The sequence below is a fragment of the Protobothrops mucrosquamatus genome, unplaced genomic scaffold (genome assembly GCF_001527695.2).
Source record: "Protobothrops mucrosquamatus isolate PMUCROS unplaced genomic scaffold, P.Mucros_1.0 scaffold2074, whole genome shotgun sequence".
NCBI lineage: Eukaryota > Metazoa > Chordata > Lepidosauria > Squamata > Viperidae > Protobothrops > Protobothrops mucrosquamatus.
In genome coordinates, this window is record NW_015388178.1 from 118,149 (window position 1) to 120,447 (window position 2,299).

Here is a 2,299-nt window from a genome sequence, read left to right on the forward strand (position 1 = left end):
ATCGTTTGAAATGAGCCCAAAGATGGCACTTAGTGCTGAAAAGGTAAAACAAAAATGACAAAAATGTCACATTCCTAAAAAAGAAAAGAAAAAAGACAGTGTTTCCACTCGTTTCTTGATGCAACAACAACCCCAGAAGATGTTACAGTGGCTTTACATAAGTCATCAGTTATACAGAAACAAAGATGCACAACCCAGTCAAAAAGAAGCATTTCAAAGTCCCATTGATGGCTATCTGGTGAAAGTTCTTCAAAGGCTCAACATCAAGGGGGGGGGGAAAGGGTGTTAAAAAGTGTTCCCCTGGAAAGTGCTTAGCTGGACTGTGCTCAAAATGAGGTTATGATGCAAGAGTTGTTGTAATGGTACAGTGTTACACTGCACCTCACAAGTGCATTAAGGTGTCCAAATAAACACCCTCATTGTGCAAAATAGGTTCTTTTGCAATAGAAGTCGGATTGAAGCAGGGGTGGGGAGACAGAAAGGAGGGGATCCAAGCCATATCAAGGACAGCAGGCACCAGACTGTGGGAAGTTTGGGAATTCTCTAACCCCAAGCATATTATCCCATTCTTCTGAGAAGGGCTATTTCCAGAAGGAAAACCTTTTCATTGTGGAACGGCTAGGTCAGTGTTTCTCAACCTTGACAATTTTAAGGCATGTGGACTTCAACTCCCAGAATTCCACAGCCAGCATTGCTGGCTGTGGAATTCTGGGAGTTGAAGTCCACATGCCTTAAAATTGTCAAGGTTGAGAAACACTGGGCTAGGAAGAAGACGGCCCAATCCACTCACCCCCACCCTACCCCATAAAAATTAGAATCAGTCTCAAAGAGAGCCAGGTCCCAGTCCAGTGTCAAAGAAGCCCCCTCCTTTCCTTGCCCCAATTCAAACAATTGGCTATGTACAACTCAGCAGATACCCCTCCCTCCCTTCTCAGCAGTTCTCAATGCAGGGCTCTCTTCCCAGCCTGAAGGAAAACACCGATTCACTGCAGGGGGGGGGGATCCCGACCTAGGCAAATCTGTCCACCAGCCTCCTGAGGGAGGAGCAAGGCAAGAGCGCAGCTACGGTCTTCCGATCTCCTCCTGCTGTTTCACGGGAGATCTAGGCGCGGCGAGGCACCAATAGGCAGCCCTCTTCTCCAGCAAGGAAAAAAAAGAGGAGCGCTTTCGGTCCGTGGAAGCCCCACGACTGTCCTTCGCATAATGCGAGCCAGGCTGAAGAGCCAAGCTCACCGAGCAGGAGTTGCATCAACCGGTGGGGGCCCCCGTCGTGGAAAATCAGCGCTTCCCACGTCCAAGCGGGCGCGCAGCTTGCTCTCTCACCCCTCCCCGAAGAGTGCGGTCCGACCCCCCTCCCCGAGTTTGTTCTTGCGTGCGACTCTCCGTCGGGCTTGAGGAAGTCAGCCCAGTCCCCTTGACGCCTGTCTCTCGCCCCCTCCTCCCCCGGCGTCCGCGGTGTATTATAGCACTTTGCAGCAATTGATGCAACCGTTCTGGGTGCCGTAGCGCTTCTGCAAAGCCGCTCGCGTAGCCGTCTCAAACACCTCCCGCACGCCTTCCTTGGTCTTGGCCGAGCACTCGAGGTAATCGTAGGCTTGGATGCGGATGGCCATGGCCCGGCCGTCCTCGGTGCGGACGGGCTCCTGCTTCATGCGCGCCAGCTCGTTGCGAACGTGCTCGTCGTTGCGCAAATCTTTCTTGTTGGCCACCAAGATGATGGGCACGTTGGGGCAGAAGTGCTTGACCTCGGGCACCCATTTCTCCGGGATGTTCTCCAGGGAGTCGGGGCTGTCCACCGAGAAGCACATGAGGATCACGTCGGTGTCCGGGTAGGAGAGAGGACGCAAGCGGTCGTAGTCTTCCTGGCCGGCCGTGTCCCAAAGCGCCAACTCCACCTGCTTGCCGTCCACCTCGATGTCAGCCACGTAGTTCTCGAAGACGGTGGGCACGTAGACTTCCGGGAACTCGTCTTTGCTGAAGACGATCAGCAGGCAGGTCTTCCCGCACGCCCCGTCGCCCACCACCACCAGCTTCTTGCGGATCGCCGCCATGGCCAGGGTCGCCAACCCCGCCCTGCTCTGGTGCTCCAGCAGGGAGACCGAAGCGCTCTCTTCCCGGCGCCTGGTCGTCGCTACTCCTCTTGCCTCTTGGCCTTGTCGACAGGGCAGCGTGGCAAGGGCGGCGGGCGGCGCTGTCTTCTCCGGGCGCCGGAGGGAGCTACGGCTCTTCCGCGCGGCTTAGGCAGGGAGGGAACCGCCCACTTCGCCGGGGCCTCCGTTCTGCTCTTGGCTGGCTCCTC

At 55.7% G+C, this 2,299-nt stretch overlaps 1 protein-coding gene across 2 annotated transcripts; it reads right to left on the reverse strand.

Moving 5' to 3' along the window:
• Positions 1 to 1,460: 1,460 nt before the first annotated feature.
• RHOB (ras homolog family member B) lies at positions 1,461 to 2,051 on the reverse strand. Of its 2 annotated transcripts, XM_015824000.1 has the most exons (2): positions 1,923 to 2,051; positions 1,461 to 1,862 (listed from the first exon to the last, which is right to left on the reverse strand). In XM_015824000.1, the coding sequence occupies exons 1-2, from the start codon at positions 2,049 to 2,051 to the stop codon at positions 1,461 to 1,463; spliced, it is 531 nt and encodes a 176-aa protein (XP_015679486.1). The 2 variants fall into 2 exon arrangements, with proteins under 2 accessions (XP_015679486.1, XP_015679485.1); XM_015823999.1 differs by having other exon boundaries at positions 1,461 to 2,051.
• Between the last annotated feature and the right edge of the window lie 248 nt (positions 2,052 to 2,299).

What these genes read in the sequence shown, in the direction of transcription:
- RHOB (XM_015823999.1), bottom strand. Translation starts at nt 2,051, where the DNA reads ATGGCGGCGATCCGCAAGAAGCTGGTGGTGGTGGGCGACGGGGCGTGC.